Raw genomic sequence first — 18188 nt, forward strand, 5'->3', positions numbered from 1 at the left:
CATTTGAATCCTTAATGGAATCTAATTTAAGAACATTTACATTCTAGTGATTTTTAATTGTACATTAGTAACGAATAATTTTTGTAAGGAAAACAGTATGTCCATGTAGTCAGCATTCCTGCAGCATTAGTTCTAGGTCAGGAATCTAAAATCCTGAAAAATAAGAAAAAGCTTTAGCTATTGGTATGATATAATACTAAATACTTAAAATATGACAGAGATATATTAGAAAACAGAGCATTACAATATTGGCATAGGGAAACTTTTTATATCCCTCCAAAGAATTGAACGATTTGAAATTAAATCCTGAAGTCTGTACTTAGTTTCAATGATGTGAGGGTTTTTTCTGTGTAAGAACAGGGGAGTTACCCCCAGGATGTCAGTATGTATTTGACAGGTAGTTGAATCAGTTCTTCCTGACATACACTTATCATTGTAAACTTTCCAAACTGTTTACAGATCTGGGATATTTTCCATTTCTTGCTGCCTGAAACAGCTCTGAGTTCTCAGTTCTGGAACTGAGTACCTACAGCTTCTATTCACTTCACCTGAAGATACGTGACTTTAGCACATCTGGGAGAAGCTTGTCTGCAGAAATCTAAGTTAACAAAACAGTTAAAGGCTTTCTGAGAGTACTTCTCAACATAAATATTGTGCTCTACTTGTACAAAAATAAACTAATTTAAATACAGATGTGATTAAAAGCATTAAATAAATACCTCCTTAGCGAAAATCCACTGATCTCCTTCCGTTGCGTGGCTGAAAGACAAATATCCAATAAGCACTCTATAAAACTCACTGTTTTCAGTTACAAAGCCCCACCCAACTTGGTATGTATAGAAATTGGGAAATTTCTCAGTTCTTTCAACGTGATCATCATTAAAGATAAACCTGAGACCAGTTATTGTTTAATATATATCCACCTCTGGAAGAGAATTATACAGTAGAAATTACAGTGTAGAGATTGAAGAATGAATTATGCCCATCTTGTATGATTTTATAAGGGGAAGAAAGCCACAAGAAGTCACTCTGAGAGACCATTATCCCTCATTCTTTTTTCATGTTCTTAAGATGTGCTTCCAGATTGTTGTTATTATTGCATTATAAGCGTTTGTTGTAATTAACAAAGAAATATATGTCACTCGATTTTCTTTTTAGACTGTGTTCTTTAACATAGGCAAAGAGTTTCACCCTTTTCACCATGGTCATTTCAGAAATATTTTGCGCTACAAAGGAACTTGATACAATGTCTACTAAGCTGATACAATGTCTACAATGTCTATAATGTCTACAAAGCTGATTAAAAAATCTCCTGCTGAGCTTAATAAGAATTGCTTTTCACTCTGGCATCATGAATGCATCGATGTTAATATTACCCATAACTTTGGCCTGTCATAAGAACTCTACAGATCCAATCCTGATACATAAGGAATATAACTATACAAACTTGCCTTCTTTTCATTAGCCACTTTTTCTTATTTAAATAGAAAAAAAGATTAACCAAAATCAAGAGAATTATTATTAAGTTTGATTTGCCATCTTTAACTTGCTCAATTTTGCAAAAATGATGTAAAAAGGCTCTATGGCATCAAAGATGAACACAGTAGTTTCATTCTCATGAGAACTTCTGTTTGTAATCCTACTGTCAAAACACAAGGAGAACGGGAAGGTCAGGCCCAGTATCTGTTTTGGTACAGCATGTAAGCATGGCATTGTATTTATATCACATGCAAACGTATCATATTGAACAATGCTTTAGAAGGATTGTCCAAGATGGCATATTTTCTTGAACTTTCTCTGAGAATTATATACATAATAACCAACGGCTTATTAAGACACAGCATGGTATCATGTATACACAAACATTAAGATGTGTACAAAAACTACTATGCCTTTATTTTAGTCAAAGAAAATGTCTGGAGCAGATCTTGAGTAGTCCTATACAGTGGGATGCTCTTACTGAAAAAAGTTTCCTCAGTCATGTAATTCTTACTGTAATTCGCTGGTTTCTCTACTTTTTGATTTGTAACACTCATCATGAAATGAAAAAAAAAAGTCAAACAAACCATACCCTGTAGAAAAAGTAGCCTCTACTTCGAATTCCACCAGGTCCTTGAAGTTCTTCCTGAAAAAAAAGTATTTTAAATCATATCTACTCTTGTAAATGAATCCATATAGAGAGGTTGTTTATGTACTTATTAAAAGTATTTCTTCAGTACTGCTATACATGCCTTGAGGCATGCTTTATGTATATTTCTCCATGTCAGTAAGAAGAAGTTCGCATTGTCATGTAGAAATAGCAGAAAACACACGAATGAGGGCCAAATTCCACCTCAAGTTTTGGCTCAGTTCGGATTGCTTTAGAATGGTACTAGTAACGATGAGCAGCTTTTGCCTTCGACTTTCCAGGTTTCATTAGCCAGACACAACCAACGTGTCTTCATGGTAGTGGAGTCTCTACGGACAAAGTAGAGTCCTCGCAGAAGGACAAAGCAAAGATTAAATATCAGAAATATTGGGGCTCCTCCCAGGAATGAGATCCCAGACTGTTCCCAGAGGTCTATCATGATCACCCTTCTCAGACTAACTCCCAAAGAAAAGACCAGTGCTTATGATATTCTATCCTGTCTGTGCTGCACACATTGAGAAACCACTGTCCACTGATCCATACAGCAAGGGGGGCGGGAACAAATGATGAAGAAAATAGAAATTCCGTTTAAATGTAACAAGTACAAAGCATGAAGTATCCAGTTGCTTTAATGAGACCTTCATGATTAGAGAACACATAAGCTAAATCACAGTACTCTCACTGCTTGTTTTAACACCAGATATACGAGCGAGTTGTCTGTCCTGCAGGTGGGGAGACAGGCCAATTGAGAATCAAAATAGCTCAAATCTTGTTCTTACCAGAACATAAAATTTAGATGGAATTTATTTAACGACGATGGTATTTCTCAATTAAAAACTGGGGTCATGTGATCTGTTGGGTAATGATCATAACTTAAGCTGTCATAGAAAGACATCACTTCATGCTCTATTCTAATGCTGTATGAATTGTGTGAAATAGGATCATTTCCAAACACAGGAGTAGCTTCAATCCAGGGAAGCTTTCAAAGAAAGGAGGGTTTAAACTACACATCATTTTCGAGTCTTGCTTTTAATTTTGACTTCAGTTCATCAGGTATACCATTATACCCAGTTTCTTTGCTGTATGTAAAACATCTGGATGATTTTTCTTTCTATTGTCCACCTCATTCTAGCATTACCTGGTTTGAAATACGCATCTCAGATCTATAATCCATTCAATACTATAGTTTTTCATATTTAAAAAGGCTAAAAATTTATCTGTTAACAGGGTCTTGTACACTGCCGTTGGAGTATTTTATGATACCTATATTTCATTATTTTTCTACTTTTTCTATTCAATCTGTGAACAAAAATAAAAACAGAAATTAAATAGGCAGCTGTTGCAAGTTAAGGAAATTGAATCTAGAACATAAAAGGAATCAAGACTACAGTTACTAATATGGAATTGTGATCTATTTTACAGACTTTTAACATGTTAATATGTCATTTTCTACTTACAACCAGACATCTCTTGAAGAAGACTACGTAGTTTCCTTGTCTGATTTCATGTCAGAAGGTTGGTATTAGAAAACAATGGAAGCTAAAATCTGTCTTCATTGTAACCCATGTCTTCTAAACTTCCAAGGGTTTGGATAATACATGCTACAGTGTACATGCATGTATATTCACAAACCTGCATGTATATATGTATACAGAAACATATGTATTCATGAAGAAGTATGTTTATTTAGAGTTTAATGCCTGCCCTTTTTATCTTTTTCAATCTCTTGGATTGACTTGCCAACAAAGTGCTCTTGCTTCTTCTTAGATCATATTATATCAGTCAAGATGGAGCTCAAATCAAATTCATGACAAAATCTGGTGTCAGTCCAAACTGGGAAGAAAGAATAAATTTAATAAAGCATGTTTCCTCCTTCACCCATCCACCTTTTCAATTCCTTGTCTGGTCGGGGAGAGGTGGGTGTGTTTATGTACAGCAGGTTCTGGTTTTCTTTCCAGTATTAGAAAAAAAAAAAATAATTAGCAGCAAGCTAACCCTTCCTGAAGCACATTGTGTGACACCACGAGTCAGATAGTCCAGCCAGAGGTGGGCAGCCCACAGGAACATGGGAGTTTCCTGCTCCATGGGGGATTGGAGTTCCTCTGCACATCTTAGGCAGGCTTGCTCTGGTCCTCTACCAGCTTTAAAGTTTACCTATGCCATTTCCCCATCAGCCCATCTGGTAGAGTCTCTTGGAAAGACAGATTTATAGCTTTCTCACATTCAGGGAATAATTGCACTACTTTTATTATTGATGGCAAATTATTTCAGTATTTTCTTAATTTTCTCAGCAATAACATTTAGAGAGGATTTTAAACTAAAATACACTGAAATGTAAACAAATATGATAAGCATAATATGGATGAATTTCAAAGATTTGTTATGACATTAAAATAAATAAGGTGCATGCAAAAATACCAAAACCAAAAGAGTCTGCAAAGGAAATTGATTCCAGAAGATGCTAGCACTTTGTAAACCTCTGGTGTTTATGCACTGTACAGGAGTAGATAACACCTTTAACAAAGTGACTGGTATTCACAGCAGGAATTGAGAACAGGAAATCAAAAAAGTTGCTTTCTATAAAATGCAATTCAATTTAGAGCTGTTTTCATTGTTTCCTTAGATTTATGCAAATATTTTTAAATGGCTATATTCTGTAAGTGTTGGCCATGTCATTACTTCACAATGCCTAACATCACAATTGCAAATTAAAGACTACTACTTATCACAATGCAGAACGGTTGGAATTCTAACTGTTGCTATTTCCATGTACCACTAGTTAAGAGTACAATAATACAAATAATAGGAGACAGATCTTTTAAAAATTAGCCACTTGAAAAGATGACTAAGGAAACACATAATACTCATCATCATTCATTCACTTCTACTTTAAAAATCTGATGAAAATAAGGTACCTCACAAAAAGAAGCTTGATAAAATGTTTGCTTTTTGCCACTAAGTTGTATCAGCCTGCTCTGGGCTCACTCCCAAACATTTTTTTTTGTCTGTTTGTTTAATTTCCTTTGGAAGAAATATTACCAAACACTATCCTAAAAAAAGGTCTTTTTATATCAGTATATGTTTATACTTTATGTCAGATAGCTAGTATACTTTTTAATTTTTTTCTAAGGATTTGTGGAGTATGGGCTTTGACGTTTCTTTGATGTAAAAAATGTGTCTTTAAATTGTTTGTCACACGATGGCCTGGCAGCCCTTAAAAGAAAGGATTTATTAAATTTCATTTGTGAGTTGTTACAAGTATAGTGAGTCTCTAAATATATATATAAAGACACATGATCTGACTGATATACTCTGTAGAGTTTGGTATTACTATTACTTGGAAAAATATCCTTATAGTTTCTTTTTTGCGCCCACTAAAAATAAAACTGCAACGAAGGGGCTGAAATATGTTGGAATATGCCAAATATGCTACAAGTTTTAGGTTATTGCCTGTTAATTAATGTATTCCATTTCCATTAATTATGCCATCAACCTCAGTGGAAGTAAATTCAAGATATTGAAGTATTCTAGCAAAAGGACGCTATTGGATTTAAAAGGCAGTTTGTTTGCACTTACAGCAATTTTGTGTTCTTGCATTTATGCTTTCCTTCCCATTCTTTGTGTCTTAGTTGACGTGTATGTCCATTTAAAAGCTCAAAGAGCAATTCCAAGAATATTCTTTGCCAGTATATAGGTCCAACAGCACAAATACAGTTCATGTCCGTGTCATCACAGAAGGTAAATTTTGCCCTGTATTTTCCTTTCAGATGTGTAGTGGGTTAAAATTTTCATAACCATTTTAGTCCATGAGAAGATGTACCAACTCTTTAAGTTCTTATACGTGGCCAGGTTCTGTCGCTGATAATAAAAATGTGATTCAGGGCATACAGTTGGGATGATGCAGTGATCCGAAGAGAGGGGTAGATAGTATTACCAACTACAACCATGACTAGATGAAAGCTGACATGCATAATCATAGGATTAAGAGTTCATTGGAAATCTGGGAGTTAACAACACAGCCTTTATCTGGATTAATAAAGGAAAAGTCTTACTTATGGGGATGCTACTACCTGAGTTTTAAGTATCACATTCATACACCTAATTTAACTTGCGTGTCAGTGAATATAAGGAATCACACCAGTGAATCTAAGGAATAACCAAGCTGAAGTCAATGTAAAAGAGGAATGATCTGGGTCTTAGATTTTGGTATAGTTTATTATACACGAATTGTCGGTATTCTTATAGAGGAAGATTCTTATATATCAGACTGCATTTTTCTCTTCTCTCCATAGCTCCTTTAAAGGAATGGACATTTCTATCCATCTGCTTTTTGATTTTTGAAATTTGAAATTGCATTTGCAGCAAATATACCCAAATTTTATGATATTTTGGAAACAATGGAGCTATTTCTTTCTATGTGAAACTTTTGTTCCAAAACACACTATTTTTCTATGGGAAATTAATTCCACAGAGAACTTTCTTATCTGCACCTTAAGTTAAACAATAAATTGCCTGTAAATTACTTGGAAATTATTTTTCTTTTTATAAAAGAACTAACAGATCCATTTTGATACATAGGCTTTGTGTTGTACCACTGTTCTGCGTCAGGCATATATTACTTCAGTGTTTTTTGGTTTTAAGTGGTAAATATCAGCAGGATTATTTTTCACTAATTTAAGAATATAAACCCCTCACATTTCTAATGAAAATACACGAGTGTGATACTAAATCTTGAAAATAAAAATGTTACGAGCAGAAAGGTCTACAAGGACACTTTTAGAAGAGCTAATGAATCACAAAGTGTGAGAATGCAAGCACATAGAGTTTAAGATTACATACGTCCACTTTGTATCTCTTCAGTCTTCTCTCATTAAGCTGGGGAACGAGTTGCAGCAAAGGATGCAGGACAGACGACTGAGAGGACACGAACACAGACACATGAGCAACAATGAAATTCGGACTGTATGATGCAAAAAAAGTCTCTTCCCGCAGTACTGGCTTATGGGCCAAACATGCACCAAGAAAGGACTGAAGATGTTAATTGAGAAACGTATTTTTTTTAACATTCTGACTTGACAACAAACAGGTACCAACGTTTATATTTACAGTATGAGTGTGACTCACAGAGTGATGGCGCGAAAAGCTATGCATCCTCACCTTTACTCATTGAAAGTTCAGAACTGTTTACAGACTTCTTGCCCAGGCAATTGCAATTATTCAGACTTTGATCAGCCTCTGTGAGTGGTATTTCCATACAGTACTCCTACTAACATTTCTACGATTGTCTACTACGGAAGTTAGCAGCTTCAATCTCTGTTGTGCTGCAAAGTTCATTTTACTTCAAAATAACTGAAATTGCAACAAAAATTTTTTTTTTTTTTTGCAAGAAAAGAGTGTGCAGGAGGGATCCATTCTCAAGTAAAATTTGTAACCATGGCACTGGTCACTCTAGTTAAGAGACAAGCTCCAATCGTGAAATTCCTTGTGTTCAACAAGACTTTATGCTTGCAGACAGCCTGGTTAAGCACAGAGGTATTGTGTGCAGCGTAAGTGCCCCCCTGGCAAAACACAACCATGTGGGCTTGCGGAGAGAAGTCCACAGTGAGAAATAAAGTAGAAAAACCTATGTTCCATCAATCAATTTAAACCTCATGTAAATGTAATTTGAAAAATAATATAATTTTGATACAATACTTCTTAGAAAAGTAATACAATGAAGAGAATTGTAATATATGGAATAACTAGAGTTACTAAAGTGTTAGTGTACTTAATAGGTAAAATGAACTTGCCTACTTGGAGCCAATTTTGCACTGTTTGCCTAAGGTAGGCAACGTGGCATCATAATAACTAAAAAAGTAGAGGTCTGACGTGTGGCGGAGGAGTTAAAGGGGATCCCGTCTGGCCACTTGGGCTCTGTCTTGCAGTCCGTGGAGAGACGTTAATGAAGCCAAAGAATGATGGATCTCACCTAAGTTAGTATCTCTAAGATAGATAGAGCTAGAAAACAGTCACCTGAACAGCTAATCCAGAAGAAGTGAGGAAGCAGTAATCTCTGGGGGCAGGCAGGGGCAAAGGTATTCAGGATGGGGACGAAGGGGGATGCAGTAACTTCTTAAGCAGGAGCAGCAGCAGAAATAGCTCATTTCACTGTGCCCTGATTAAAACCTCCAGAGCAGCTCTATCCTGAAAACACTGACCCCAATATCATCAATATCACTTTCTAGGAAATATACCACATATTTCTGAAGAAATGAAAAGAACAAGGCAAAAATGGACATTAACATATAAGAATGATTGTTAAGAAATGAGAAAAAATGCGTATGTTTAACTTTTTCAAAATCCTATCGTGCACAGAAAAAACACATAGATGCACAGAAATAACAGATTATGTTTGCACTTTAAAAGCAAGAATGGATCACACATAGTTTGGCTTACGTTGTTGGCTTATGAGAATATTTTTATAGCAACAATACTGGGCTATATTTAAAATCATATTTTTCATTTAAAATATAATCCAAAGTCTGAGTGAGACTTAAATACTATTTTGCCTGAAACATATTTATGACATGCACAAATAAATACATACAATTCAATTAATAATTAATAAAAATTCATTAAGAGTTCTTTATATTTATGGTCATGTTCTCAGTTCTATAAATCCACATTGTTTCACTGCATATGTTATGTTCCAGTACTAGAAACAAGCATTTGATCTTATTCTTAAATGTTGTAACTACAAAATTAAGATGCAGTTGGGATTCTATGAGTGTTTGGTCGGGTTTTTGCACACTTGGACAGTATTGATGATCCCCTCCCATGTTATTAAACACATTCTATATCTTAAACTCAAAACTGCCAGTTCTGAGCCTACTGTACAGTTGGAAAGACTACTGCAAAAAGGAACATTACCTTGTTTTTACGTACAAGCACACATGTACTCAGAAGGAGGTGCTATGCCACTTACCATGACGTCTGAGTTGCCTGAGTCATGAGTCTTAGAATAATGAAATAAGAACTGTTCAAAAAAATTAAAAGTGGGGTTTTACTACAAAACAGGGCAAGGGTGCTATGATTTTCTTGACAATTTTAGTGTGATCATAAAACATACTTAGAAATCTTACCCTTTTGGTGTTGTCTTTTTCATCTAAACCCTGTAGGAATAATGATCAGTAGAGAAGCTTTTATTTGTTAAAAAAAAGAGCAATGGGCAATTTTGATTACATTATAAACTTTTCAGTACTGGATTGGAATATTGTCCTTCCTTGACAGATATATTACATGTCTTTGCTTATCAATGTAACTACTCTTTTCAAACTCTGTAGAGAGTATTGATAATTCACCACTAGAAGAGTAGATGGGTTTAGCGGATGCTCCTTTATATATCCCTAGACTCTCATAAGTAAATTCCTTTCTCCATTCAGAGCTCATCATTTTTCTAATCTAGAGCAATAAAACCACCTGAAACCTTGTATCCAACCTGGAGATTATTTTCCAAACATTGCAGTCTCCCTGTTGTCTTTAATAGGTTTTGGGTTAGGACACATAGCATTTCAGAGTTAGAACTAATATTATTACTTCCAGCATTGAGTGACACTTCAGGTGCTGGGTCCTCAGAATTCACTCTAGACACCGGCACACTGAGAGATCAGGCTTCAGAAATGCTAAATAGTCTTTTGCATGTGTTACCTGTGGTTTCTGGAGAAATCCCATGACCAGAAAACAAAGTTCTTCCAGTGCCCTGGCCTAATGCAAAGAAAACACAAACTCAGGTATCACACTTCCAATTCTACTGGATATAACAAATAATAAATCAAAATAATAATCAAAATAATAAAGTAACCTCTATCTGACTCACCTGAGGCTGAGAATCTGTGGACAGGTAGGCAGAACATGCATCGTCTATCTGTAAAAGTTCACACAGCCCTTTTTTAAGAAGTCAGATTAATAAAGACAAGTGAAATATGTATATTTTCAAAAACAGTTCAGTGCAGCCAAAGGTATGGCAAGCTTGCCCACCATAAGGAATTCTTATAGGTACATTCATGAAATATTTTGTATTCAAGGGAAAAAAAAGCCCTTAACCAAATAAACAAATTTATACTTGTTCGATCGCAACAAACACATACATACCTGGGTCCTCACTCCACTCATCTCTCACTCCACTCACATCCCTCCTGTTTGCAGCCGTCTCAGACTAAGTCATATTTTAAATTATGATTTTAAGCACCTGGGGTATGGGCTGCGAACTTACATCTCTTCTGTGATATCTTTGGATTATACAAAACTGCAAAGAAAATGACAAAACTAAAGCAAGTGATTCAAAGAGCAGTCCTCAAACACCGCTCTTCCAATTGGATTCCAGCATCCCTGCAGGCGTACGACACACGCATCCCTTGAGTGACTATGAGATGTGCCAGGACCTCTTATGCATGCCAGTCAATTTGTGTGAGTCACCAAGCAGCCAATATCCGAGGTTTACACTGATTTCTTTGGCAAATGATTGGCCAAATGATCTTGGCCTTACAAGATTTTGTTTAAAGGAGGGGGTTCCCAAATCACAATGCTAGTAAGAGATATATTCAATATATTTCAAGGGATCTAAACTCAAAGAGCACTGTGGAAGAAGTCATTGCTGTTGAACTTAGACATGTCAGCACAGAATGGAATGTTACACACATAGACACAAAACAAAACAAAAAATCCACCAACCAAACCAAGAAGCCCCAACCCCCACCAGCCATTTCATCTGGATCAAAACAAATGTCCGTTTAGCTCTGCATCTTATCTCCAAAACTGGCCATACATTGGCACCCAGGGCAGAGCGTAAGAAGAGACCAGTGGTCTAGTAAAACCCGGGCTCTCCAACCACATTTTTCCGTACTGTGAATTTGACTGATCTCTCTCTGAACCACTGTAAACTTTTAGCATCCACAGTGCCCTGTGGTAAGGGTTTCCTAAACACTGTGTGAAATACCACTTCTGTTTGTCTTGATCAGTCTTTCCAAAGCTAGCTTCATTCAGTGCTGCCACGATCTTGTCTTGGAAGAAATAATGAATAAGTGATTCCTACCCATCGTCTCCCTTCTGTTCATGACCTTCTGTAGACAATTAATCACATCCTCTTTCTGTTGTCTCTTTTCCAAGATGAAAGAATCCCATACTTTTGAATCATTTTTAGTTATTAATCAGGGTGGGAGAAGAAATGGAATAAAGGACATTTGAATTCATGGAAGTAATATTACCAGTGCTGAAAGCTCAAAGTATTCTGTAAGGAAAAGAAAAAAATCTCCACTACTCCAATTGAGGCTGCACAGTTTAATAATAATGAAAAAAAGAGGCTTAACTTTTCATTATATAACTTTAAAATTGTATCAATAGCAACCTGCATTGGTATGCACCATTTCTTCCATTGAATATTTAATGCTGTTTATCTAGATGCCAAAAAGTTTTGCCAATCATCTAGTTCACAGACTGCATAAAAAATGGGGTTTTTTAAATAAAGAGTAGGCAATACAACGGTCTTATGATTTTATTACAGGTAAAAAGCCCTAAACAGCACTCTTCAGCAATGAAAACATTAAATGAAAAAAACAATAAACAAATAATGCATATCTGTGTACTTTGAGACGAGAGATGATTCATTTCTCTCGAGACCATCTACGAGAAAACATTAGCAGAGACAGTGGGAAAGCTAATAGCTCACAGAATTCCCCTTTCAAATAGTTTTTGTTGGTAACCCATCCACCCAGTTCTCTTCTCCCTTCATCTTGTATTTGTTTGTCTCTGGGTATATCAGTTGAGCTTGACTACTTTCAGAGTAAGGAAACATAGAGGGAGAAATCAGCAGTGAAGGAGATAAACTAAGCTGAAGTCATTTTGGAAGCCTCTGTTAAAAATTTGCTGTTTCCTCTTGTTGAGGGATTTTTTTTGTCCTTTTTTTGATTGGTTTATTTGCTTGTTTTGTAGTTGGAGGTGACTATTAAAGAACTACCATAATTCTGTAGCAGGACAAGCCAGAGACTGCTTTATGTTCGACACAATGCAAGGCAAAAGCTAAAACCTGCATGGACAAAGCAAGGACTGAGGAAAAGTCACAGTTTCTGTTAATTCCTTTTTAAAAAAATAAAAATAAAATTTTAATAGTTTCTATCATCCTTGAAGCATCTTTTCAGTAATATTCTCTCCTATCCCAGAAATGTGGCCTGAGGGTGGGAGCTTGTGAGTTGTTTGGGGTTGGTTAAATAACATAAAGAAACAAAAGGATGTGAGAGACAAGTAAAGGAACAGAATACTTAGCTACAACATTCCCATATTTATAAACTCGGAGTCATTCCTGGAAAATACTAGGCTCATTTAGAGGCAGGGCTGCTCCTGAATGATCCACTAATAAAGTAACGAACAGGGAAGAACGGATTCTTTTCACTCCAAGAAATGCTGGTGAACTAGTATGATTCTGTAATCAAGTTGATTTAGGGTATATACCTATGCATCTAATTCTCTTTCCTTAGACCCTCTCCAGTCCTGCATTATTCTTGCTACAATATTAAGTTTCATATTGCTTATATTATGTAATTTTATACATAGAATTTAGTATCTTATGCATACTTTTTTGTCTGCTGAAATCAGCAGGAACTTTGCCTTTGCCTCCAGTCACCACAGGGACAAATCCTGTGTTACAAAGAGCAAATCTTAGCAATAAATGCAAAAATGTATAAAATAGCATTTTTCAATCCAGAATGTAAATAACTCATTTTCATGAACTCCTTATAGCTATCAGGACCTTACTTCCCAAGAGACCACTTTTTCCCAGGAGATAAATATCACCAGGGCTTGTTCAAGTGCCAGTCTAGAAATATGTTAGGGTTTGAGTCAACACTCCCAAAATGAACTACGGGGAGCTGACAGTAAGGGAAGTGTCTCCTGTAATGGCCTCAATAGGAAGAAATTTACTCTCTGTGTCTGTACCCCCGGTGAGTCACTTGCTTTCTAATGTTATCAGAAGCTACAAAATTAAATGTCAACAGAATACTTGAAGGTTACAGCAACACCAGGGCACGCGAGTTGCAGGCTAAACCCTCTCTGCGCGTTGTGCCCTGCCACTCCATCTGTTCCAAAAGGGCAGGGAAGAGCCTGTGTTAACACATGTGTCACATCCTAGAGCCAAAACAAATGTTCATTTCGAAGATGAGACTGGAAGTTATGATAGTGATCAGTACCAAAATGTTAGAGGGGCTAATTGACACAGTAGATTACCCTTTACCTACTAAATTGAGAGGCTAGGGTAAGATTAAATACAGTGTCCCAGCCCTGTGTGCAGAACGGAAGAAGCAAGAGGTAAGATTGGATGAATTGAAACAATTACTGCATGTCGTGTACAGACTATAAAAATACCAGATGGGACACTGTGTTGCTTCCAGGGACAGTGACAGTTAAATGACAGCTGTTATCAAACGTAGCTCTCCATTGAGCCAAGACAGTCTTTTCCTGGAACGACATCTCAATACCCAGCCTCAAAATCCTCCTGGAGCAACTGTTCAGAAAAGCTGGAAAATAAGATGTTTCACCTCTTAACTGATGTCAGGATAAGAGATGTAGAGGAGAAGCAGGACTGGAAGAAGAAGCACCTGAACTCCATGCAAGAGTGAGGTGTGACTGTAGGAATGGGCACAGAAGAAATGGAGTATACCATACGGCAGTGTGCAGATGACGCTTACCTCTTTCCACAGCTGCAAACGCTGATCTGCCTCGAGTGCTTGGGGTGGCATCGGTGCACCTGGAAGCACAAACTGTGCTTAGCAATGCTGTACAGCAAAGGTCATTTTTATAAGTAACCCATGCCAGTGATTTAAATAAAAACTCTGAACACAATATGATACCTAGCACACTTTTTGTCCAGTTCTGCCTGCTATATGTCAGCAACGCAGCAGGAGGCTTCTTCACAAGTTCACACCAGATACGGACGCTCACATCTCTTAGCAATAAACAGTGTGTCAGGCTAGCAGAGTCTCTTCTCAGCAATAAGTAGCAGGCGAGAAAATTTGCGTGGCAGCTCTCAAATGCTAAGACCTGCTCAGGAAAACACATTCCAGCACCTACAACCTTGAGCTTTCTGAGAACTCGGCTCGCCTCCAGCCCACGCATTGCCAGTTGAGAATCTGGATGCTACCTCTTGCTTTGTTGTATGTTACAGTTAAACTATTAAACATGTGCTAGGTAACGTATGCTTGCATATGAATAATACCCGTGACATGAATGTGGCATTTTGGAGGTGATAGACAGTACATGTATAACTAGCTTTGTTTCCTCTGTCTGGCGTACGTGATGTGGGAAAGTTCAGTCCCTTAGAAGACTGAATGTGTTATTAATTGCATAATGCTGCAGTGATGCAGTGCTTGGCTTGGGGGCAGCTCCTTTCTCCATCTCCGCCCACCCAGGCTACCAATCTGGAATTCATTGTCTCTGGGTCCCTCCTGACCCAGCACCCAGAATATCCACCTTTCCACACTGTTATTTTAACTGGCAGTATATTTCTAATAATAATGTATTATCAGAGTCTCTGTAAATAATAGAAATGAGCATTACTGAATTGCGAGTACGCTAGAGACCACACAAGCATATCGATGTGGGGATGTAACTCACCTGGCAGGGAGATTGGTGCTGGAGAGGGTGATGCTTTATCTGTGCAGTCCTAGCACTGTAGGAAACCCTACAAAGTCATCTAATTTATCCCCCTGCCCAAAGCTGCTGCCCATGAGCCATGCCTGATCAGTTTATACACTGTTCTTAAAGACCTCAGATTAATAGAGATTTTTTAACCTCCCAAACAGTCTCTAATTACCTGTGGCCACATTTTTTTCACAGATTTGAACCAAATTAAACAAAAAAGAGGTGAAGGTAGACTTAGCTAGAACGGCCAGGTGAGCAGGATATGAATGCCCATCATCTCCATTTGCTTTACATGTACCACTAATAATAATTGCAACAGTAGTTAGTTCCAGGCATTAAAGGGTGGATTTCAAAACCACATTTTGATACTGGCACAGACTTAATTATTCTGGATGCTTGTTTTCCCCACAAAAGAATTAGAGGGGCTCTTAATTTCACACTATGTAGAAGTGGGATATTTTTGAAATCTCTGAGATGTTCACATAACAAGAAAACTTCCAATGAAAAATTTGCTTTTTTGCATGTTTGTTTTAGTTCAAGGAAAAACACCAAATAAATTAAAAGTGCTACAATTCTCTTACTTTGTTTTCTATTCTTAAATTAGTATATTCAAATTGGAGCATTGCCTGGGATTGGTATCCTGGTGGCCAAGACCGGAACTGGGTAACACTTCAAATTAACACACCTTCCCCATTAAACATTTGCCTGCCTGTCTCTGAACACTGCTCCTGCCATTGTTTGGTTCCCAAGGCTTTCCAGGGGGAGCAGAAGAAATCCAATAGCCTGTAAAGCTTAGGGAAGCAGGCAAGAAAGCCTGAATATTACAGCTTGCTTTTTTTTTGCCTGGAGTATAAAGTTTTGGACAGAGGAGATGCGATTATTTCACTAGCTCATAAGTTTCCTTAACCCTTCTCCACTTATTCACAAAACTCTTATTTCATGTGTAGTCCTGTCTGTTTTGTGCTCACACCTAGGACTACGTGCCCCCAGTGCAGAGCGGTGTCCCTCCATCACCCCATCCAGAACAGTTCTGCAGCCCTTAGGTACTTCAAACATTTACACACGCATTTACGCACAACGGCACACACAGGGAAACAGTAAGTTATCTTGTAAAATACACAAAATACCCACGGGGGGGGGGGGGAAAGAGTGCTATTGGGGAACGCAATCCTATTCAAAAGGAACATATAGGAGGAAATCCTCCTACAAAATTGACAGTCCATGATATATTTGTTCTCTTATTCTTCAATTCTGCCAACTTCTAAAAGCTCAACTTCTTCCAAGGCAGCAGAATGCCAGATGCACAATTTCAGTCACGTTTCAACCTGGGATTCAGTTCTTAAATCTTCTCTTCCCTCCACTGCTCTCCCTACACAAGCTCCTGGCAATCATTTCTGTAAGAATAATGAAAAAATACCGTGTGCCATTGCCCTTCCTTGCCCTCCTTTTCCTTTCCTCCCCTCTTCCGCATCTCCAGAATTTATTTTTAATATTCAGTATACTGTACAATTTTCTTTGATTCTTCGTATTAAAAAACCACAACAAATCAGAACAAAAACTCCTGATGAAAGTAAATTACACACTCACATGCATATAATACAAACAAAACAGAACTATTCCTTGCACAGCAACTTATTTTGTAATGTTACTTCACAAGGTATAAGTAGTTAATCTATCTGAAGTGGGAGAATGGAATAGAAAAGAGAGAATGTTTTGTTGAAAAGCCCATTAGCGTGCTCGTTTCACAAGCACTCCCTGCTACAAAAATAGCAACTTTCAGGTGTAAGACAACATTTCAAATTAAATCAAGATAATCAAGCTCTATGCCTAAAGCAACTCAGCAGCTCTATCCTCTCCCACTTACCCCCATCCCCAGGGATTCCTCCTGCAATAAATATTGCTTCAGGTTGGGCTAAGTGACTTCCAGAGGGTCCTAAATTTTCCCACAATTCCGCGATACACCTCGTTTCTCTTTTCTTAGCTTTTAAATCAGAGTAAATTATATTTAAAATGAAATCGCTTTTAACAAAAGCCACTTCCCCAAGTTGCTGGAGCGTAGGTTTGCCAGGACAGGGTAATCCTGCCGGGACACACGAGGAAGCCCCCCAAAACCAACCCCTGAAACCGTGCCCAGCAGCTGCAACCTCCTGCGCACCTCCGCGCCTCCCCAGCCCCGCACCTGGCCCCAGCCCCGCGCGGCGGTGGCAGGCAGGCAGGCGGCGGCGCGCTTTGCAGCCCCCTCCCCAGGCTGGCAGGCTGCTGGGGTCACCTCCACCCCCCAAATATTGCAGGGCTGGCAGTGCCGGGAGAGGTTGAGAGGGGGATGCTCCTCACCTTTGCAAGCAGACATCGAGGAGGCGAGGAGGAGGAGGAGGAGGAGGAGCGGGGACCCCGGCAGCGCCGCGCCGTCCCCTGCCTTCCTCGGGCAGCGCTGGCGGGTGGCGGCGGGCGGCTGCTGGTGGCAGAGGCTTCCCATGCCCGCGGCGTCCCCCGCGCTGCCTCCCGGCCAGCCGCTCTTCTGGGCATGCCCTCGCTCCCTCCCCAAACTTTTTAAATCTCCCTGACACGTGGACGAGCATCACCCTGACTCGGGGAGGGCGCGTCAGCCGCCCTGCCCGCCCAGCCCGCCCTGCCCGCTTCCCCGCCGGCCACCCCGGGACCAGGCCCGCCACCGCCTCCGCCTCCCCCCCCCGCCGGGCAGCTGGTGACTCGGCCCCGCTCTCATCCCGGGGGCAGCTCCATGTGTAACCCTTGCTGGGGCGGTGGGTGCTCCTGCTTGGCAGCGAGGCCAGGGGCTGGGCAGGCTCCAGGCCCTTTATTAAACTCCCTTTTCGAGAAAAATCCGTGTTTTAAAAATCACACATAAAACACCCCGAGCCCTGATAGCAGCCGTGGTGGCTGGCACGAAAGGTGCTGCTTCTCCCTTGCCCTGCTCAGCGGTTCAGAGTGATGACATGGGGGTGGCAACGGGGAGCGTTCAGACACTGTCCGATACCAGTGAGGAGGGGAGAAGAGGCATGATTTAAAATGAGGAAACCTCATGCAGATTTGACCCCAACTAGCTGAACCTGGAAGTTAAAACTCATTCAGCTTGCATGTGGGAGAGACCATCAGTGGCTGGGACGTGGGGCTCTGAGGATGTGCACCCATCTGCCCCGGGACCTGCCAATCGCTAGGTTTTCTGGAGGACCCCCCACTGCAGGGGTTGACTGATTCCTGACTTTCCCCATGCCTTAAATACACACACACAAAATGCCACACCATGAAAGAGAACTCGGTAATACGGTGATATTTGGGGATTAAAACCCTAATACGATGCTTAGCAAGGCATTTTACTTAAGCTGCAGCTCCAGACCTTGTTCCCAGTTGTTATTTATGCCTGTAAATAGCCAAG

The 18188-nt window shown here is 39.1% G+C and overlaps 1 protein-coding gene across 1 annotated transcript; it reads right to left on the reverse strand.

Moving 5' to 3' along the window:
- Positions 1-723: 723 nt before the first annotated feature.
- On the reverse strand, positions 724-17270 carry NMU (neuromedin U). Its single transcript, XM_075150561.1, has 9 exons — positions 17129-17270; positions 13843-13901; positions 9969-10031; positions 9815-9871; positions 9250-9279; positions 9093-9143; positions 6968-7042; positions 2072-2125; positions 724-759 (listed from the first exon to the last, which is right to left on the reverse strand). Exons 1-9 carry the CDS (start codon positions 17268-17270, stop codon positions 724-726), a joined length of 567 nt encoding a protein of 188 aa, XP_075006662.1.
- Positions 17271-18188: the final 918 nt, after the last annotated feature.

This window comes from Calonectris borealis, chromosome 4, assembly GCF_964195595.1.
Source record: "Calonectris borealis chromosome 4, bCalBor7.hap1.2, whole genome shotgun sequence".
In the NCBI taxonomy this organism is placed as follows: Eukaryota; Metazoa; Chordata; class Aves; order Procellariiformes; family Procellariidae; genus Calonectris; species Calonectris borealis.